The sequence below is a fragment of the Bubalus kerabau genome, chromosome 20 (assembly GCF_029407905.1).
Source record: "Bubalus kerabau isolate K-KA32 ecotype Philippines breed swamp buffalo chromosome 20, PCC_UOA_SB_1v2, whole genome shotgun sequence".
Classification (NCBI taxonomy): Eukaryota; Metazoa; Chordata; class Mammalia; order Artiodactyla; family Bovidae; genus Bubalus; species Bubalus kerabau.
Genome location: NC_073643.1, coordinates 14,847,341 through 14,868,045, shown reverse-complemented (window position 1 = coordinate 14,868,045; position 20,705 = coordinate 14,847,341). Strand labels below are relative to the sequence as shown.

General features: G+C 45.1%; 1 protein-coding gene across 1 annotated transcript in view; it reads right to left on the bottom strand.

The window, feature by feature from the left end:
* Positions 1 to 20,705, bottom strand: part of MYRIP (myosin VIIA and Rab interacting protein) — a 224,643-nt gene that overhangs the window by 2,424 nt on the left and 201,514 nt on the right. The window contains exons 12-16 of the mRNA XM_055557436.1: positions 18,307 to 18,501; positions 9,633 to 9,794; positions 4,769 to 4,873; positions 4,596 to 4,656; positions 2,853 to 2,971 (exon numbers count right to left, since the gene is read on the bottom strand). Of these exons, the coding sequence (XP_055413411.1) occupies positions 2,853 to 2,971; positions 4,596 to 4,656; positions 4,769 to 4,873; positions 9,633 to 9,794; positions 18,307 to 18,501 (642 nt within the window). The remainder of the gene's footprint in view (positions 1 to 2,852; positions 2,972 to 4,595; positions 4,657 to 4,768; positions 4,874 to 9,632; positions 9,795 to 18,306; positions 18,502 to 20,705) is intronic.

The window sequence follows — 20,705 nt, the reverse complement described above, 5'->3', positions numbered from 1 at the left end:
TACTGGTTCCTAAGGCTTAAAAAATTCATAAAACAGACTTTCATATGTGCCTGTATCTATTTCTGAGCTTTCTATTCTATTTCATTAATCATCAATTTCTTTACAGTTTTTAATTTATTTAAAAATCTGGCAGGAAAACCATTTTAACTTTGCAAATTGCCCTTGTCTATTCATTCATATTTATTCCTATATGAACTTTAGTTCTAAGAAAATCTCACTAAGAATTTTATGAGAATTAGATTAAACTATAACTTAATTTGGAAAGAATGAATTTTTTGTGGGATTTATTAATCATTATCTCAGTATTAAAGGTCTCATTGCATTCCTGTAAGATTTATCTGGTAATTTATTATTTAAAGTACCCTTGCATTTAATTTGCTAATATTTTATTTAGCATGCCTCACCTTTCTGAAGAAGCACTGCTGGTGTGTGATTTGTGTGTGTCTGTGTGTGTAAGTGAGCATGGAGATGTGTACACACTTACCAGCCCCATCAGGCTTTGGTTGTTGGGGTTTTAACAGTTTCAGAACATGTGAGATTATTTTGAGGATTGGGGTCACAGAGGGTAGTTTTATACTTTCTACCTGTGGGAATTTATTGAGGCTTTGTAGTTGGTATAAAATCAGTTTTTATAAATGGCCCATTGATGTTTGGAAAGAAAGTGAACTCTCTGTTAAGTATAAACTTAGGTATGTTTTTTAGATATATTTCTTAATTAAAGCTTAATAATTACACTATTCCAAATTATCTAATTTATATGTATTTCTGTGTACTGGGCTTCCAAGGGCAAATAAGAGAATTTTAAAGTCATTAACCATGGCACATTAAATTGCGTTGTTTGCCAGTTCAAGAAAGGCTCATGATTTCCTTTATTTTATCAATATCTAAAACATCTTCCCTCCCGGTTTCTTCTGCGTGCTTCCTGCCTTGGATTCTACTTTGTTTGAAAGTAGCATTCCTGCCCTTTCTTTTTTGTTTCCATTTTTTTAGCAAACATTGTCTATCCTTTCATTTTTAACCTTTGTGTTATTTAAAGTTAATTTATTAAAAAAAATAATTTACTGAGGTAAAATTCACAAACATAAAATTAACCATTTAAAAATGAACAATTCAGCGGCATTTAGTACATTCTCAATGTTACATAGCCACCAGCTCAGTCAAGTTTCCAAACATACCCTCACTCTACAGTAAAACCTCTTATCCTTAAGCATTTCTTTCTATGCTCCCTCCTCAGAGCCCCTGGCCACCACTTATCTATGTTCTATCTCTATGGAAGGTAATTTATTTATTATTTTATTTTATTTTTTTAAATGTTAAGAGAGGGGGGACCTAGAGCTTTATTCTCTTTAATTTTTTTTAATAATATTGAAGAGTGAACTCCGGGAGTTGGTGATGGACAGGGAGGCCTGGCGTGCTGCGATTCATGGGGTCGCAAAGAGTCGGACACGACTGAGCGACTGATCTGATCTGATCTCTGATAGTTGATTTACAATGTTGTATTAGTTTCAGACGTATAGCAAAGTGATTCAGGTATATATGCGAGCTTCGTGCTCAGTCGCTTCAGTCGTGTCTGACTCTGTGCGACCCTATGGATTGTAGCTCGCCAAGCTCTTCTGTCCATGGGATTCTCCAGGCAAGAATACTGGAGTGGATTGCCATGCCCTCCTCCAGTGGATCTTCCTGACCCAGGGATTGAACCCAAGTCATGTCTCTTGCATTGGCAGGTGGGTTCTTTACCCACCTTGGCAGCCACCTTGGCAGCCCAGGTGTATGTATGTATATATATTTCAGATTCTTTTCCCTTATAGGTTGAGTACGGCTCCCTGTGCTATACAGTAGGTCCTTCTTGGTTGTCTATTTTTATATATACTAGTGTGTATATGTTAATCTCAAACTCCTAATTTATCCCTCTTCCCCACCCTCCCACTTTCCCCTAAGGTAATTTATTTTTAACTGTCTTATTTATAACAGATTCCTTCCCCGGCCCTAGTGGTCTGCCCTTTTAGAGTAATAATGCATCTTTTTAGGTCTTTGCAATAATGGCCAGGAGCCAGGTGGTTGGACTTTGGAAGGTCGGGGTACTGGCTCACCAGTGAAGCAAAGGCAGTGGGCCGCACAGTTGCCATACGGCGCCTAAGAGATGCAGGAACTTGTTATTCAAAAGAGCGTGTCCTCCATTGTGCCATTTCCTGGTGTCTGGGTGCTCAGGACACAGGGACAGTGTCGGGGTCGGGGCGGGGGGGAACGGAAGGGAGCAACAGGTGATGCATAAAAGGTTTGCCTGTGCTTCAGTCTTGTCACCAGCCATCTTCTGCCCCCTCAGCATTATCAGTATCCCTGGGGCAGTTCAGCTGGATCTTTACCTCCCACGTAAGCAGCATCGAGCATTTGCAAAATTCTGAAGCATGTGTTGGTGTAATCCCTTAGCCCTCTTACGTGATCTCCAGGCTTATGCAAATTATCCATTATCCCTTCCTTTGCCACATTTATGGGCAGCTGCTGACTTTTTTGTAGGAACACAAGTAATTAATGGCTAACAAGAAATTTAAGGAAGAGTGAATATGAACCAAAAGCAGAATAAAAACTTGTACACCTCAATCAGACCTTACATTTTGTCTACATGTTTTTATTTCTCTTATATTAAACCTGGTTCCTAAAAGGAGCTGGAGATATAGCTGAGAGAATGTATTCACATACCCAGGAGTTTAGCAATATAAGGAACCCTGTCATTTAAACAACAGACCATGAGATCATGCAGGAAGTTCTGACTGGGGATCTACAGAAAGAATGGCTGCAGAATGGAGGTGCCATCAATAGTGAAAGTAACTGGCATTAAGACAGAGATGACTTACTATCAAATCCTTGGGGGTGCTATTCCTTTCTTTAGTCCCGTTTGTCGAGGAGTCTTGGAGAATGAAGTTGCGGTTAAATGTTTTAATGGTGGCTGTTGAAGACGCCTCAATTTTTTCAGCTAAAAGGAAACACAGGAATAAGTATCATCTGGAAGCTGGACTGATGGTTAAAGAAGAAGGAGCAGCTGTCCAGTCTACCCAGATTTTTGTTCTAGACTTGGCATCTCATTCTGGGTCCATAGGTCTGACTGTGGGAACGTTTTGTTCTGTTTATTTATTTTGACTAGTGACTAGTGAAGTCACTCAGTAGTGTCCGACTCTTTGCGACCCCATGGACTGTAGCCTACCAGGCTCCTCTGTCCATGGGATTTTCCAGGCAAGAGTACTGGAGTGGGCTGCCATTTCCTTCTCCAGGGGATCTTCCCAACACAGGGACTGAACCTGGGTCTCCCGCATCGTAAGCAGACGCTTTTACCCTCTGAGCCACCAGGGAAGTCCTTATTTATTTTGGGGTAGATCAAATAAACCAAGGCATCATTCATTGGTGGCTTTCTGGCAAAAAGGTAGCTTGGAGATAATCCAATACAGTCTACTAACTCTTATTTGCAATTCTGAAATATAAAAGGCTCAAAAAAAAAAAAAAAAAAAAGGCAAATCTTTATGACTTTGGAGTCAAAACTGCCTAATGGCAAAACCTGACGTAAGCTGACAAGTGGCCGTTTCAGGTCCTTGTCCCGCCCACAGAGCATGAGCATTCTCATACTTGGCTGCAGGGTACTGATGTGTTTATCAGACGCCACGCCAGACACCACGGGGAGGGGGCTGTCAGGAAGCACACAGCACACAGACCGCATTGCCTTTCTAATGTCCAAATGATTCTGAATCACATACAGACCCACGGCTTTCAAAATAAGAGCTCATGGATCTGCAGTACATTTTCATTGTTTAGGGCTCCGTGGAATATAAATTCAGTAAATGTTTGTTGAACAATGAAGGGTAGACCCAGGACTCAAACATGTATCCACTGACTTTCTACTCTTTTACTTTGTAGGTCTAAATTTTTAGCTTGGCATCCTCACTCTGTGGCTTCTGAATCCAGGGAGATGGTTGAAAATGACCAGTAGATAAGGGCGATGGGACTGGCATTACTGGAATCCCTCTAAGTCGGGCCCTGAGTTAGATGCTTTCGGCGTGTGCTCACGTCTCCCTGACGGTCACCATCCCAGCCCACTCTGACAGCATCCTGCTGCAGGCGCCACCACTCTCTCTTAGCCCATGAGTGATGGGGTGGGTCAGAAGTACCAGGGAGTTAATGTCCCTGCCCAAAATAACCTTGAAGCAAAGACGAGAGTTAAAAACCTCATCTTCCTAATTCTTTGAGCAGGAAAGTATGAGATACGATTAATACTGTCTCTCAGAAGTCCCCATCAGGGTTTAGCATCATTTGCACAAAGAAGCAAACTATTAATGCTAATCAAAGTACACTGTATTGGCTTAATTTCCTTCCTTGAATCATTTCTCTCTTCCCATATCCGTGTTTCTTGGAGTTACCTCCCACATCACATCCTTGTCCCAGGATCTGCCTCTTGGAGAAATCCAAATCAAGACAGACTCTCCACAAGGGTAATTCTGGATGAGAACACCTCATTAGATCTGGTCCTCAAACTCAGATCTCTGAGTTACTCTAAGTGAAATGAGTCAGGCTTGATTCTTGGGTGGCTCTGTGGTCTGATGTAAGTGTACCTTTCACTGGTGGAGCAGGCAGTTTCCTCCTCTGCTGCCTCGATGTGTCTATGGTTTGTACCTACAAACAGAACACAGGCATCAGCACGCCTTTGTGAAGCCACAGGTGTTTTATCTTCTGCGTTTTCCAGGTCATGCGGTATTCCAGCAGATGGAGCGAGGGACAAACTCACCTGGTTCCTTTGCTTCTGGTTTCGTTTTCTGGTGAGGCGCCCACAGGGTGCTATGTTCAACCCTGCATTGGTCAGGGCTGAAATCCGGCTCTCAATATCAGAAATCTTAATGCAACAGAAAGACAGAATCAGTAGGCACAAAGTCAGGAGGAGAGAATCTTTATTAAAAGTGTTATGAACCTATAGAAAACAAATCTGCTTTGATATATGCTCATTCATTCATTCATTCAACTTCCACCAGGCATGTCTCTACCTGGTACTGTAGTGAAGAAAATAAACCACGGATCCCTCTTTGTAAATTCAACTTTCCAGTTGTTAGCTCTAGAGCATGTCACCCCTGTCAGAGGTCCCTGAGGGATAAATGGAAGCCTGAGGCATGATGGGAACCCTGGCCCAGGGCCACTGGGCTTAGCATAGGGGTGGGGGTGGGGTCCAGGAAGGCTTCCCTGGGAGGCAACATGCTGTGAGTTTTGAAAGGCAAGTAGGAGCTGGAGATCCACCTTCCTTCTTCCATGACTCCCAGAGTCCAAAATCACAGTGCCAGGTCTTAGGTGGGAGGCCCAGAAGCACCTGATTCAAGTCCGTTTCTTCTATGAAGAGGCCAAGTGGCTTTGAGAAACTCCCTCCAGCCTCTGGGCATCAGTTTCCTTCACTATAACATCGGAAGGTGGGAAGGAGCTCAGATTTCTTCTCCAACAATGTCTTAAGGTAGATACGGAGAATGACAGTCCACTCAGTGCTAGGAAAGAATCCCCGTCTTTCCATGTCCCCAGGGGTGAGAAAGACATGGTCCCTGCTCTTAGAAAAGGGCATCACTATGTGCCATCACCATGCTGAGTGCTTTAAATACGTGAACTCTCTCATGCTTCGGTCATAATCCTGTGACGCAGACACCGTCCTCTCGGTTTTACAGACGAGGAAACTGTGGCTCAGAGGGATGAGTGATGCACCCAACATCTCACAGCAGAGCTCAGAATTAATGCCAGTGCCCTCACCATGCTGCCCCATCCTCAGAGGCCTCTTGCCAAGACCTGGCATGGGGGACACTGGAGGAGGCAGGAGGAGGCAGGCAGAGCTGAGGGAGGGAGCTATGACGCAGTCTGGGTGTGCTGGGGCATCAGACCGGAGACCTGAAAGCGGGCCCAGCCCAACGTGTGTGCCCTCCACCCCGACGTCTTCACTGCCTTCCCTGTGTCAGCTGCTCAGTCGTGTCCAACTCTCTGTGACCCCATGGGCTGTACCTGGCCAGGCTCCTCTGTCCATAGAATTCTCCAGGCAAGAGTACTGGAGTGATAGCTAGGACATGGAAGCAGCCTAGAGGTCCATCGGCAGACGAATGGATAAGGAAGCCGTGGTACCTATACACAATGGAATATTACTCAGCCATAAAAAAGAATGCATTTGAGTCAGTTCTAATGAGGTGGATGAAACTGGAGCCTATTATACAGAGTGAAGTAAGTCAGAAAGAAAAACACCAATGCAGTATATTAATGCATATACATGGAATTTAGAAAGACGGTAATGATGATCCTGTATGCAAGGCAGCAAAAGAGACACAGATGTAAAGAACAGACTTTTGGACTCTGGGAGAAGGCGAGGGTGGGATGATTTGAGAGAACAGCATTGAAACATGTATATTACCATATGTGAAATAGATGACCAGTGCAAGTTCGATGCATGAAGCAGGGCACTCAAAGCCAGTGCTCTGGGACAACCCTGAGGGAGGGGGTGAGGAGGAAGGTGAGAGGGGGGTTCAGGATGGGGGACACATGTGCACCATGGGTGATTCATGTCGATGTATGGCAAAACCCACCACAATATTGTAAAGTAATGGTCCTCCAATTAAAATAAAGAAAGAAAGAAAAAGAAGAATACTGGAGTGGGTTGCCATTTCTTTCTCCAGGGGATCTTCCTAACCCAGGGATTGAACCTGGGTCTCTTGCATTGTAAGCAGATTCTACCTTCTGAGCCACTTGGAAAGCCCATTGCTTCCCCTGTCCCTAAGCTATTTCATGCTGCGCAAGACAAATTCTAATTCCGCTGTCATTTACTGAGGGCTTCTTTGGATAAAGCCCATGGGGAGAGCTGCTCTAGGAGACGCAGAGAGAAGGTCTGAAAGGGCAGCAGATATGGGAGATGCTTCCCCTATCCCGCAGTCTTACTCAGAGAAGGAGGAGCAGGCAGGTAAAGGCCAGGACTGTGGCAGCTGGTCAAAGAACACTAGTGAAGCTGCCCAGCAGCCAGTGCCCAGCAGGGGCCACTGTGCAGCCCTCGTCCCTCCCTGCCCCCCAGATGCCTGCCTATTCTGATTCCTCAAATTTCACACTGAGGAGGGCATTCCCTTGGTTTAGAGACAAACAGATTGCTGATAAACTGTTGTCAGGCATTAGCAACTGGTGTGAGTGAGACGCCCACACTCTCTCCTGGAAGCAGTTTTGATGGAGGGATTTGCTCAGAGGGCTCTGCTCAGAGGGTTCCTCCCCCTGAAGACAGCAAGTTGCTGATCTGATTTGCTGACTTCCAGGCTCTAGAATAAGAAGGGTCAATTTTTCCTGCTTTAGTCCACGGGCAAAGGATGAAGAAAGAGGAAAGGAGATTGCTGAGGGCTGGTTTTGCCTGCATTTTATCTATCTGTCTATCTGCCTATCTATCTATCATTTTCTGTCTAATTGTGTTCCATTAATTCCTAAGACCAAATATCCAGGGACCCTTACCCTCACTCTTAATAGAAGGGGATGACCAGTTCAGTTCTGAGTTTTCTGGGAGCCAAAGCAAAAAGATCAGTGTGGGACTCTGTGTTCACAGATAAAGACCAAGTATTTAGGAACAGCTTTTCCTGATATTAAGAGTTAAGAGAGACATTTCCCAGGAATGCTCACAGAGGTGACCCTGCAGGACACAGTGGCCAGCTGTTCTTAGCACGCTGCCCCGTGGATGGTCCTGCAGTCTCCTTGAGCATCGGGCAAGCCTGTCCCAAAGGTAAACTCCAAGGTGAGGGCGTCCCCGGAATCTGACCTAAGCTAAGAACATAATTCAGCACATCTACCTTCCAGGTGGGCTTCCCTGGTGGCTCAGAGGTTAAAGTGTCTGTCTGTAATGTGGGAGTCCTGGTTCGATCCCTGGGTAGGGAAGATCCCTTGGAGAAGGAAATGGCAACCCACTCCAGTATTCTTGCCTGGAAAGCCCCATGGACAGAGGAGCCTGGTGGGCTACAGTCCACGGGGTCGCAAAGAGTTGGACACAACTGAGCTACTAATAGCAACCCACTCCAGTCCTCTTGCCTGGAAAATCCCAGGGACGGAGGAGCCTGGTGGGCTGCAGTCCATGGGGTTGCTAAGAGTCGGACACGACTGAGCGACTTCACTTTCACTTTCATGCATTGGAGAAGGAAATAGCAACCCACTCCAGTGTTCTTGCCTGGAGAATCCCAGGGACAGGGGAGCCTCATGGGCTGCCATCTATGGGGTTGCACAGAGTTGGACACAGTTGAAGCAACTTAGCAGCAGCAGCAGCAGCAGAGCTACTAAACAACAACAACAAGGCACATTCAAACACATGGAAAATAGATGTTTTGGATGCCAGGATTTTCTGCCATAAAACATGGCTGCAGTAATTTAAGCCTAGAAAAATTTGGAAGCACAAATAACTAATTGTCCAATAAAACCCTCCCAGTCATCCATAAACAATATTACTTCCTGCCAAGGCATTTGAGAAATATTTGCTGCAAAATACACCCCCAGAAAACAAATGATTTGATTCTATTTTATGTCACACTGACTATAAATTGATTAATGTTGAGGGGCATTTGTGGGAAATGATTTTTATTTGAGGAGAGTTGCTCTTCAGCCATTCTTGCTGGTAATAAACAGTCAACAGGGTCATATGTGATGAGCCCATTCCCAGGCCATTCCTAGCACAGAACTGGTGCCCTCCCATTCTCAAGAGTGCTTAATGGTATCAGCAGTTGTTGTGATTTTTGACTCTTTAAAATAGAAATATTTATTTAAAAATAATTATCACCCAAGACTGTCATCTTCTCTGTCCAGAGATGGTTTCTACTGATGCCCATTCTCCAAATGAGGCAAGTTTTGAGATGCAGGGTCTATAGAAATATCAGTGAACCGGGGATCTACACTGAGCTTATGCTGCAGAGACCAGCATTTTTCGTGTGTCCCTGAATATGCATATGTCCACAGACCCCAGTCTGAAAATCAGTTACTTAGTCCACAGTCAATTCTGATCCAGAATCAGAGGCTAAGAGGCTATCCATTAAAACTGAAAACAAGCATCTTCATAAAGTTATAGAAAATATAGTAGTTAGTTCTAAAACAGCCACATTGAAAATCATGCAAAATACTGGTCTAAGAATTCTACACTTCATTTTTCATTCATTTATTCCTCTCAATGTTATTGGGCCCCAAACCCATGTCTGGTGTTACATTAGGCACTGGACTTATGGTGTTAAGCTAGACAGCTAGAGTCCTGTTCTCAAGAAACTTTCAGTCTATCATGGGGAACACTGGCATTAAATAGGTAATCAACAGCGTGCTAAAGGTTAGGGAGGCTGGTCTTGGCATGGGATGGGAGCCTCTATAGCAAGGGTCAGAGAATTTGTCAAAGAGGAAGATGGCATAGGTTTGGAAGACATATATTATCAAGGCTATAATTCGGGGAGAGGAGGGCTGCACTTTGAAAAGGAGGATTTGGTGACATCCTGGGAGGACCATGTCCTTCGTGGACCATGTCCACGAAGTCTGCTGGAGATGGCAGGAACGGACAGGTACAAAGGCTTAGAGACGACTCTCGTGGGAGATGAGGTACCCCCTCTTTTTGCCTCCACCTGGGCATAGGGGAGAGCTCTTACCTGGATCTCGGCATGGTGGACCTGGGCTGCTGCCGTGGCCACTTGGTCCTCCAGATCTGCCAGCTCGGTCTCATCTGTGCCGCTGTGGATGCACCGGGCGGCATCCTCTAGCTCGCTCAGCTGGCCCTCAAGTCCGTACACAGTGCCTGCAGCCAGGTATACCTGCAGAGGAGGCATGGCCTTTGAGCTCAGGCCTGTGGGCCCGGGGCTGGTGGGGCCCTTTCAGGGGATGCTACAATTCAGGGGAGTGAGAAAGAGTTAGACTCAAATTGGGAAAAAGAGACAGGGAATCCCCCATTTATAAACATTCTTTACACGTAAGTGGTAACATAAGGTCTTCCCACCCCCTCACTGTCAGACACACCTCCTTTTCCCCCAGCCTTTCCTGGAAGAAAAAATAGTTTGCAAATTCTAAAAATATGATAAAATAGTATAAAAATACATGAGATAAGCTACATAAATGGTGAATTTGTCCAGCAACTATAACAACCATAGTATCAAGACAGAAGAAACAAGGAGAAAAACTCATGATGCAGTTTTTCCAATAAAAATTTTGGTTGGCATTTAGTAACTGGGAAAAATGCAGAGAACATGAAAGAGGTGAAATTAATTTAAAACAATTACAAATTTTGAGTGAATTATCTCTGAACAGGTACTATTAGCTTGCTTGAATCAGATTAAGGGAATGAAAAGGAACCTGAAATTTGTAATACTTTATTTCTGAGAAAATAGAATGATGTTGAGAAGCATGTAAAATCTGTTTAATGTAAGACAGCTGGTAAAGAATCTGCCTGCAATGCCAGAGACCTGGGTTTGATCTCTGGGTTGGAAGATCCCCTGGAGAAGGGAAAGGCTGCCCACTCCAGTATTCTGGCCTGGAGAATTCCATGGATTATATAGAGGTCACAAAGAGTCGAACATGACTGAGTGATTTCCACTTTCACTTTGACTGAAAACTAAAGAGAAAATAAGATAGAAGTAATTTGAGGGAAAATTAAAGGAAAAATTACTTTGGCTTATGAGTTTATAATGTGATTCTCATAAAAGTGGGCAAACAAGGAGATTCCTGGTGGTCCAGCGCTTAGGACTCCAAGCTTCCGCTGCAGGGGGCACGGGATTGATTCCAGGCCCAGGGATCTAAGATCCTGAATCCTGCATACCATGTGGCAAGGCCAAAAAACAAAAACGTGGGCAAACAGAAAGTAAATAGTTGAAATAATTCAGGCCGAGGGATGCTGGACAGGGTGAATGAAACAAATGCCCCTTCAGCCTGATTAACAATGTGATGAAACAACGGACAACACAGGAACCAGATGTATCTAGAGAAGTAATTAATTAAAGAGAGATTCATGAGGTTTAATCAATGTATATAAAGCTCTACACATGTAATCGCAATCATTTTGAGTTGATCTGAATGATGTGCACCGCCCCTTCTTTAACGGTTCTTTTAACTTGAGGTAAAAATATAACAGAGTTAGGCAGTCCAAGAGCCGTGCACATAGATCACTTGCGCTGAGTGATGCTGAGTGTGGATGAGGAGGGTGAAGACCCCTGAGATACTCCAACTCGGTCAGTTCCTTGGCATGATTCATACATCTGTGTGAAAACTGGCAATTTGACAAAGCTTTTCAGTGTGGAACAAAAGCAGGCGCAGGTGTGATGAAAGCAAATTTGACTGTGCATTACCAGACAGGACTAGCTGGGCTGTGGGAGCTTCCAGCGGCGACTGCCACGTCTGGCATCATGCCGGGTGATTCATCACTCACGCCGGGGTCATACATGGCATGTCTGCTGGCCATCGCCCTATTGCAGTTTGCCCTTAGTGTTATATTTCCTTATCACAGGCGAGTATTAGAGAACTTCTGTTTCTAAAAGATCTTCACAGTTTAATACAGCCATATGTTCTTCATCTTCAAAATAAGAAAAACTTTATTTTTGTCCGATGAAAATGATGACTATTTCAAAGCTATTTGAGGGGAGAAAAAGCTGTGAGGTTGAAAAATTTATCTTCAGAAAGGGAGAAAAATTGCAGACAGAGAAAGAGGAAAGAAGAAGTAGGAGAAGAGGAAGAGGAAGAGGAGGAGGAGGGAGGGGGAGAGAGGAGAAAAGATCAGAGAGATGGCCATGACAGTTTGAGTTTGGATATTATATTTTTGGTAGCCACACCCAAAATGGTGAATTTATTTTGATATGATCATTTAAAACATAAACTGAGAGCTTTTCACAATGAACCAAAATTTGTAATTATGATTTAAATAAAATGAATAATTTAAGTTTGTCAGTGGTTAAACATGACATAAGGTCTCATAACCTTGATATTTCCAGAAATATGGAAAACTAAATGTTGTCATACCCTATGGCCATATCAACTCAATAGCATCTTGTTCTCTCGCCAGCATAGTCATCCACCAACATTCCTTATTTTCTCTGCCAAGACAAAGCAGTATGAAATCGCTCCAAGTCCTCAGCAAGGCCAGAATGTTCATCTTTTACTCTGTGTTCCCTGAAAGCATGCTTTCCCGGCACTAGCAGGGCGGGGAGGTTCAGAGGTTTGGCACTGACACCCATTCCACAGGAACTTACAAGCACCTAAAGGATTAGAGGAGGGTGACGATGGTCATGACCATGATGATGATCATGACAGGTATATATTGAGCCAGAGGGCTGGTGCCAGATTTCATGCCTTTATCCACCCTGCCCTATGATGGTGTGCTCAGTCGTGTCCAGCTCTTTGGGACCCCATGAACTGGAACCCACCAGGCTCCTCTGTCCTTGGGATTTCCCAGGCAAGGATAGTGGAGTGGGTTGCCATTTCCTTCTCTAGGGGATCTTCCCAACCCAGGGATCGATCCCCCGTTTCCCACATCTCCTGCATTGCAGGTGGATTCTTTACTACTGTACCACAGGGAAGCCCAATCTATGGTTACCATGACACTTAATCTCAATTGGAAAGTTATGACGATTTATAGTTCAAACTTCGGCATAAAGGTACTAGAGTCACTGTGGTTACAGACAGACATGATACTGGCTCTGTGGCCAGGCTCAACTAACAAAAATTAACATGCTATATAATGAAAATGTTATTCTAGTCTTAAAAATAACCCATTTGAAAACTGTCAACTTGGTATTGCTTGCTTAATTACGGTGCACTTTTGGCAAGAAATATGGTTACCACATCTGAGCAATCTACGTCCCCTCCAAACTCTAGTTACTGATGCCTGTGACCCCACTGCTTGGCTCCTGGTTCAACAAGCCTTTCTTAAACTGTTCAATGGATGAGAATAAGTGTTTCATTAAGGAAGGACATTATGGTCAAAGCCCCTAGGATACAGAATATTAAACAGATTTCTTATTGTAGAACTTCTCAGAGTCTTTAATGTGCTAACATGTATCTCAATTTTCCTAGAAAGAGTTTATGGGTTTCTCAAGCCTGTTTGATCTTAGAGCATCTTGTTGGACTTGGCTTCCATGAAATACACGTCAAGGGACTAAGGTTAGACAGCAGCAAATAGGATTTCTTTTCTTGTTCTCTGATAGCAAAGAGCTATGATCACTTCCAGAAGTTCTACCTCACTTGTGCTGTGGGGGCTGTTCAAGGGCTTTGAGAAGGAAGGTCAGCCTCCTCTGCCTGGTCTTAGATTGTGGGGCAGAGGTGGGTGCCCCCGTGGCTGTCCCACTGTGCCTGCTACCACTAACTGCATACTACACAGTACTTGGCATCGCCGAAAGTTTTAGGGCAGAAGTAAAAAACTAAGGTCATGGCACCCAGTCCCATCACTTCATGGCAAATAGATGGGGAAACAATGGAAACAATGACAGACTATTTTCTTGGGCTCCAAAATCACTGCAGATGGTGACTGCAGCCATGAAATTAAAAGATGGGTGCTCCTTGGAAGAAAAGCTATGGCCAACCTAGACAGCATATTAAAAAGCAGAGACATTACTTTGTCAACAAAGGTCCATCTAGTCAAGGCTATGGTTTTTCCAGTAGTCATGTATAGATGTGAGAGTTGGACTATAAAGAAAGCTGAGCACCAAAGAATTGATGCGTTTGAACTGTGGTGTTGGAGAAGACTCTTGAGAGTCCTTTGGACAGCCAGGAAATCAAGCCAGTCAATTCTAAAGGAAATCAACCCTGAACCTGAATAATTACTAGAAGGACTGAGGCTGAAGCTGAAGCTCTAATACTTTGGCCATCTGATGCCAAGAACTGACTTCATTGGGAAAGACCCTGATTCTGGGAAAGATTGAAGGCAGGAGGAGAAGGGGACAACAGAAGATGAGATGGTTGGATGGCATCACGGACTCAATGGACATGAGTTTGAGCAGCTCCGGGAGTTGCTGATGGACAAGGAAGTCTGGCATGCTGCAGTCCATGGGGTCACAAAGAGTCCGACATGACTGAGTGACTGAACGGAACTGAAAAGGACATTGAGACTGTCCCTCCACTGGCTCTGTGGCTGGGGGTTATGGGGTACCCCAGGTGGTCTCTTTCAGAAGACCTTTAGATGGGGGTGTAATGGCGAGGGAGCCCACTCATGCTGCCCCCTCACAACCCCGCATAATCCCACAAGGTGGCCATGGTGGGTTCCCCCATTCACACCACAGGTTTTAGAATGGTTAAGCTGGTTATTCTCTGTTGATCCCTTGATCCATTTTCCATTCTTCTCTGCTCTGTTCTGTTCTCTGCGAGGCTGACCGATACAAACTTTACCATCAAGGATCCCTTGCTGGCAGGGATGGGTTTCGCCAATGAGAAGATCAAAGGCAGGAGGAGAAAGAAGTTGGAGCCTCCCCCCATCCCCTTTCCTTCCTGGATTACGTGGCAACAGCTCCCACTAGGGGATGCTCTTCCAGGCTCCAGCTCTCCCTGGACTATAATGGCCTGGGGGTGGTGGCTACTTCCTCTTCCTGCTACTCTCTGGGCACTGCAGCATCCCTTAACCTTGCCCAGACCTGAGCCAATACTCTTTTCCCGAAACTCTCCTCTCCCAGCCAGACCTCTACAGGTACAGTAGGACCCTGTGCTTCAGAGGTCCCTAGGCATTCAGTCCGAGAAACTGAGTCTCCATTGTGTGTGTGCAGGGAAGGCTGAGGTTCCTCCCACCTTTAGGTGAGACAGAGCTGACTTTACAACCAGGCAGCAGGTCAGAAGTGTCAAAGTTAAGAGACAAAGGAGATTTTCACATCCTGTTTGTTGTTGTTCAGTCATGTCCAGCTCTTTGCAACTTCACAGACAGAAGCATGCCAGGCTCCCCTGTCTTTCACCACCTCCTGGAGTTTGCTCAGATTCATGTCCATTGAGTTGGCAATGCCAGCTAACCATCTCATCCTTTGCCACCCCCGTCTCCTTTTGCTTTCAATCTTTCCCAGCATCAGGGTCTTTTCCAATGAACCCGTGCCCCCCTTTCCCCAATTAAGTGGATTAACAAGGCAGTTCATGAAACAGATTTGACATGTGGATGTGACATATTTCATTTTATGTAGCTCTGAAATCTTCCTAAGTCTACATAAAGGTGGACATTCTCTTGCAAATCTTCTCTTTTATCTCAGAGTCTTGGTCTGCAGAAGCCAGTGTTCAGAAAGCAGACTAAGTGTTGCCATTTCTATTTCTGCTGGTCCCTGGGCTCCTTGGCACAAAGGAGAAAGGCAGCAGAGGAATGAGAGCAGGAGCGCTCTTTAGAACACAGACAGAAGCCCTGGTTTAATTAAATCAGCTGCACCCAGAGGCCAGTTTAAGAATCAGCTCTGCCCTTCTCCTGCTGCTCAACTGAATTCCATCCTGGAAACAGCAGAGCAAGCGACCTGCCCACGGCTCTGTGATCTGGGGAACTGAAGAGATAAAGAAAAAAATCATCCCTTCCATGACTCAAAGACCCACCGAATTCAAAGGAACACAGATGTAATAATCTCTTTAGAGGTGAAATCTGAAAAGCTGGATGGGGTAGGGAAGGAGGTAGAAGTAGGCAGTTAACTCTTTGTGAATAAGAGAGGCATCTTAGAGGGTCCGTACAGGGAGCAGGGAGCTGTAACCCCCAGCCTTCCACTGTTGCCTTTCTGACATCCTGAATCAGTGGCTAAGAGGATGAGTTTCGGACTCAAAGTGTTAATGCACCCACCAAAAGAAACATGATGTACAATAAAAGGATCTTTCATATGAAAACTCTGCCAAGGCCATTGTATTTTTCAATACACTCCTTAGAGGAAAAGAAAAAGGCATTCTGTCTTTGCTTTCAATGTGCCATGGGGGCTGGCCGTTGTCGTTTAAATCTGGATTATTTCATGCATTGTAAGTTTTTTGACACCATACTTTGTAAAAAGAAAATTCATCCCTTCCTGGTTAATCACATCTTTAATCTTTTCAACTCTGTGTGTGCAGGATTAGGGCTACTTGAGGACTAACAGCACCTGAAAGTTACAGGCATGTTTAAAGAACAGAGACCTGCACGTTAGGAGTAAAACAGTGCTTTTAAAAATGTACCATATTCATCTGATGCAATCATGTATTGGGCTTCCCAGGTGCTGGTGGTAAAGAGACCATGGGAGAGGCCCATGCAGGAAACACAAGAGCCTCAGGTTTGATTCCTGGGTTGGGAAGATCCCCTGGAGAAGGGCTTGGCAACCCACTCCAGTATTCTTGCCTGGAGAACACCATGGATAGAGGAGCCTGGCAGGCTACAGTCCATAGTGTTGCCAAGAGTTGGACATGATTGAAGTGACTGAGCGCACACGCACGCCTGCAACCATGCATCAGATAAACATTTCTTGGGCACCTCCTCTGTGTCAGGCTCAGGACCAAGGGCAAGGGCTATCGATAGAAAGGCAGCAGGTCCAGTTCTGTGGGAATTTATATATCTGGTTTCCAACTTGGGCATGACCGTGCCATAGTCTTCTCTCATGCCCCCACTAAGATTTGACAATGTCTGGAGACACTTTCGACTGTCAAATCTGGGAGGGTGCAGCTTCCAGCATTGAATGCGCAGAGACCATTGGATGCTGCCAAACATCCTGTCCTACAAAGTACAGGACAGCCCCCACAACAAAGAATTATCTGACGAAGAGTGTCATTGGTGCTGATCTAATGGGAGATATATGTGAACCGAACGCGACATGAAGTGAGGCAGACACATGCGTAGGTTTTATGGGAATCCAAAGGGAGAGAGTCTTCCACTTTTCAAGCAAAACTAATCTGTTTTGTTTTTTTTTTTTAAACTTTGAGTCATTTAGATTTGTTGTTTCAACTTCCGGCAAAAAAAAAAAAAATCTTTCTAATAACTTTTCCTGGTTTCTGAGAATGCCATTCATTAGAGCATCTCCAAATTAGGGTTGACTCTGCTGGAGGAAAGATAGAATCACCTGACTGGCTTTGATGTTGGGACTCTGGCAATTGTGATGGTAATGATGGCCTGAGTGGTCATGTCCAAATTTCTTTGTGTCATCCCTGGTTGCAATGCGTTGTTGGAAAATTCTCACTGAATCTTCAGTGAGGTCTTAAAAGTGACTGTACATATCTGTATGTAAGAATCTATTTCTTTCTTTCCTCACTAGTTGGAAGGACAGAAAAATCCATTATAAGCAGACCTATCTGTGAAGCACAGCAGACCAGTTGCAGTAACCTACCACTCCAGTACTCTTGACTGGAAAGTCCCATGGACGGAGGAGCCTGGTAGCCTGCAGTCCATGGGGTTGCGAAGAGTCGGACATGACTGAGCGACTTCACTTTCACTTTTCACTTTCATGCATTGGAGAAGGCAATGGCAACCCACTCCAGTGTTCTTGCCTGGAGAATCCCAGGGACGGAGGAGCCTGGTGGCTGCTGTCTATGGGGTCGCACAGAGTCGGACGCGACTGAAGCGACTTAGCAGCAGCAGCAGCAGCAAGTTCTGTTGGCAACCACTCTTACTCTCTGTAGTGGCACTGGCAACATTCCACATGGATCCCCACGGATCCCTTATATAATTTCTGCTCACTGCCCTCCCACTCCCAAGCTGGGGTGTGCTTTTGGTTCTAATAACTCAAACCTCTGCAGAAGACTACCTTTGAGCTACTGTAGACACTTTGAAAGTGAAAGTGTTTGTCACTCAGTCGTGTCCTACTCTTTGGGACCCTTTGGACCGTAGCCTGCCAGGCTCCGCTGTCCATGGGATTCTCCAGACAAGAATACTTGAGTGGGTTGCCATGCCCTCCTCCAGGGGATCTTCCTGACCCAGGAATTGAACCTGGGTCTCCTGCATTGCAGGAAGATTCTTTACTGTCCGAGTCACCAGGGAAGCAGACACTTTGCCTGCATGCAGAGAGACTGAGGTACCTGCTGGCTGTAGGAAGGGCCAGTTTCTTTGCCTTAGGTCAGGACAACTCTGAGATACAACTCACACTCCCGGGAGTTGCCTGCAGCTTTGGGCTTACTCTCTAAGGTCATAGCCTTGCTTGACTTCTTCCCTCTCCCTAATCCCTTATAAATAAGTCTTCCCTGGGAGCACTTCCCTAATAAATCAGTTGCATAGGGATCCTCATCTTGGAGTCTGCTTCTGGGGAACCCAGTCTAAGACCCTTCTGAGAATATACATGCTACGGCAGTGGTGTGTTTGTGTCCTCGGCCTCTGCGATGAGTTACATCATCAGCTTCTCCTTCGTACATGTGTGCCCTAAGCAGAGCACATCCACATTGTCTTACATTTTCCTCCAGGGAAGTCAGCTGCTCATCCAGTCTCGCTTGGTCTGTCCCAAGAGGAAATGTCCCCTTCTCTCTGTCAGGAGGGACAGGTGGGAACTCCCAGGGCCCTGCAGACTCAGCGATCAACTCCTCCGTGGCATTGATGACTTTCAGGACTTCTGTGGAGATGTTGCAGAGAGAAACAGCAGAATACTTCTGTTTGGTCCAATAACAGAAGGGGACAGAAGACAAGAACAACATTAACAATGACATGGAAATTCTACATCATCATGGTGCTCATCATGAGACTGATTCTGTCATAACACACACAAACATCAATGTGCTGAAGGAATGAGAATCTCTAAAATATCTATCCAGTCTGAGGGGACTGAGAGGAGGCCTGATGTGACTTGGCTGAGCTTCTGTGGCTCACAGTGAATTATTTCAGATTCTTAGGGAGAGAGGAAGGGGAGCCCAGGTGGAAGTTACTAGGTCCTTTGCCCACTGCTGATAGTTTCATATTCATCACCTCATTTTCTGGATAATATTCTCTTTCCTCAGCAGACCTGCAGTCACAGACTCTGTCAAAACTACATTCATGATGTAGTCCAATGGGTCGCTTTCTGGACGGGGAGTGAGGAGGCCTGGGCTCTAGATCTGGCTGTAATTTCATCCAGACATGGGACCTTGGTCAGGCTACTTCCCATTTCTGGAACTCAGTTCTGTCATCTGTTCGTTGAGAGGATCGGAAAGAGTTTCTCTGCAGCCACTAGGTAGCCACTGTGTTGTTAGCTCACTCACATCCATTCTCAAGCCCATTCCTCCTTGCTTTCCTTCACCATTGAGGCTGAACAAGAAATACACTCCATTTCCTAGCCTCCCCTGCGGCCAGGGGCAGTCATGTGACATGGTTCTGCCCAGTGAGCCTGCAGGGAAAGCCCACTGGGGTTTCTAGCAAAGCTTTTGTTTTCCTAATCAGGTGAACAGATGCAGATGCTCTCCTGCCCCTGCCTTGATCATAGGTGTGCAGTTAGGAAGTCAACATGAGTGAGGATGATATGAAAATGCTGAGTCAGGTGGATCAAAAAGACTGAAAGAGCCTGGCCCACATAGACCCTGGATCAGCTGTACTGCTGTGACTCTCCCTGCCTCTGAAAATGCATGAGAAAAATAATTCCCTGCCTGTTGGAACCCTTGTGGGCCAGATTTTCCATTATTTATGTTGAACACATTTCTGACCGACACAATTCACTTCTAGTTTTTGTATTCATGACTCAAAGTTATAATCAGTCCAGATCTGGGCCAAGGTCTTTGATGGAGTGGAGGTGCTTCAGCCACAAAGAATCATCTGTATCTTTGAGTTCATCTGAATATATAGCACCAAGAAATAAGAAGGAGATCAATGTTGCTTGGCAGTAATGGTGTCCATCTATAATCAATTTTACTTAGCCCATCACAGGGTTTGCAAACTGGAAATTCAAACACTGCCTATTTTCAGGAAAGCCTGGAATTTTAATGCCTTTGGTACCTCTCAAGGTATCTATCTGATTCATATCAGATCAGATCAGATCAGTCGCTCAGTTGTGCCCGACTCTTTGTGACCCCATGAATCTCAGCACGCCAGGCCTCCCTGTCCATCACCAACTCCCGGAGTTCACTGAGACTCATGTCCATCGAGTCAGTGATGCCATCCAGCCATCTCATCCTCTGTCGTCCCCTTGTCCTCCTGCCCCCAATCCAGCATCAGAGTCTTTTCCAGTGAGTCAACTCTTCGCATGAGGTGGCCAAAGTACTGGAGTTTCAGCTTTAGCATCATTCCTTCCAAAGAAATCCCAGGGCTGATCTTCAGAATGGACTGGTTGGATCTCCTTGCAGTCCAAGGGACTCTCAAGAGTCTTATTCAACACCACAGTTCAAAAGCATCAATTCTTCGGCGCTCAGCCTTCTTCACAGTCCAACTCTCACATCCATACATGACCACTGGAAAAACCATAGCCTTGACTAGACGAACCTTTGTTGGCAAAGTAATGTCTCTGCTTTTGAATATGCTATCTAGGTTGGTCATAACTTTCCTTCCAAGGAGTAAGCGTCTTTTAATTTCATGGCTGCAGTCACCATCTGTAGTGATTTTGGAGCCCAGAAAAATAAAGTCTGACACTGTTTCCACTGTTTCCCCATCTATTTCCCATGAAGTGGTGGGACCGGATGCCATGATCTTCGTTTTCTGAATGTTGAGCTTTAAGCCCACTTTTTCACTCTCCACTTTCACTTTCATCAAGAGGCTTTTGAGTTCCTCTTCACTTTCTGCCATAAGGGTGGTGTCATCTGCATATCTGAGGTGATTGATATTTCTCCTGGATCTTAATTCCAGCTTGTGTTTCTTCCAGTCCAGCGTTTCTCATGATGTACTCTGCATATAA